This window comes from Aplysia californica, unplaced genomic scaffold (assembly GCF_000002075.1).
Source record: "Aplysia californica isolate F4 #8 unplaced genomic scaffold, AplCal3.0 scaffold00005, whole genome shotgun sequence".
In the NCBI taxonomy this organism is placed as follows: domain Eukaryota; kingdom Metazoa; phylum Mollusca; class Gastropoda; order Aplysiida; family Aplysiidae; genus Aplysia; species Aplysia californica.
Window position 1 is genome coordinate 2,745,589 of NW_004797275.1, and position 1,477 is coordinate 2,747,065.

At 43.9% G+C, this 1,477-nt stretch overlaps 1 protein-coding gene across 1 annotated transcript in view; it reads left to right on the forward strand.

Moving 5' to 3' along the window:
- Positions 1 to 1,477, forward strand: part of LOC101863472 (putative molluscan insulin-related peptide(s) receptor) — a gene marked incomplete in the record, with an annotated part of 140,638 nt that overhangs the window by 134,227 nt on the left and 4,934 nt on the right. Inside the window, 1 exon segment of the mRNA XM_013080393.2 lies at positions 192 to 326. Coding sequence (XP_012935847.1) covers positions 192 to 326 — 135 coding nt within the window.

The following is a 1,477-nucleotide window of genomic DNA, read 5'->3' on the forward strand; positions in this document are numbered from 1 at the left end:
TATAATCACTATCTATCTGTATATTTATCTCTCTTTTTCTGTGTGTGGTTGGCGGGTATTCTGGTGTGGTTTGCTCCTTCTTTCCTATCAAACTTTATCGTCCTTATCTTTCCTTCTTTTTTGTGTATATACTCTCTTGTAACCCATCTATTCTTCAGCACCTATATCTCTCTTTCTCTCTCTCTGTGCAGGTCGTATGGCGTGGTGCTGTGGGAGATGGTAACCTTGGCGGAGCAGCCGTACCAGGGCCTGAGTAATGAGGAGGTCCGTCGTTTCATCATGGAAGCTCGCGTGATGAGTGCGCCCGTTGGATGTCCCTTAGACTTGTGAGTGCTCACGCTGCCTCTTACTGTCCTACTGTTTTGATTACAAATTTTTAAGTATTGTATATACAGTTTGCCTTCACACACATGCTTACATTGTTATGCTGACACACACACACACACACACACACACACACACACACACACACACACACACACACACACACACACACACACACACACACACAAGATGTGACGAAGGCAGTAACAACCATGGCAGCCGAAAGCAAAAGTCAAACAACACAAACCTTTTAGTTCGATATTTGGGAATCTTTTATTCCCTTAAAGTCTACTTTTGCAGCCTGCTCTCTTTAAAGTCATACTGTCGGTGGTAAAGATAAATAATTGCGTGGTGTGGATTTCTTTTTCCTCATTTATACATAACTAGCTTGTCCTAGGGGTCAGAAACTTACCTGAGTACAGTCTGAAGCCAGTGAGTTAAATAAGAACAAATAAGTTGAATGTAACGGACTGCAGCTTATATGCAAATGTTATTTATAGACCCTGTTCTCTCCCATCTGTCTTCAGACTTCGGCATGGCCCGAGACGTGTACATGACAGACTACTACCGCAAGGACCAGAGAGCGCTGCTGCCGGTGAGATGGATGGCTCCTGAGTCTCTCCATGACGGGATTTTCACCACCATGTCTGACATATGGTATGTAACGTACTGTGTGTTTGCTCCTCTATATAAATGACCTATTGTGTTGCAAGTACTGTTAAAATTTACCAAAGCAAAAGAGCTGCCATAGAGCATTTGAAACCGTGAACGTGTCCGCCGTGTATGAGTTGTTAAGGGGCGCTACTGATAGGTCCTTCTTTTTATTCACTCTGTTGTTTTGTCTATCTGTCTTGCTTTTACAGAGGTCTGAATTACCATTATTCTTTTGATGTGCCTCTCTTTACTCAAACTAAGCCAAACAGATGAGCTCAAACAGATGAGCTATTCCACATTTGTCAGTTTGCTATGCTTTGATAGAACCTGAAACACTTATGACAAGTTCCTGTTTCTATAAGCTTTGTGCGTGCGTGCGTGCGTGCGTGCGCGCGCGCGCGTGCGCTAGCTAGCGCGCGTTGCTGTTTGTCCTTCTGTCTGTCTCTTTCTTGCTCTTTCTCTCACTCCCTTTCTTCCTCCCTTTCTTCCTTCCTCCCTT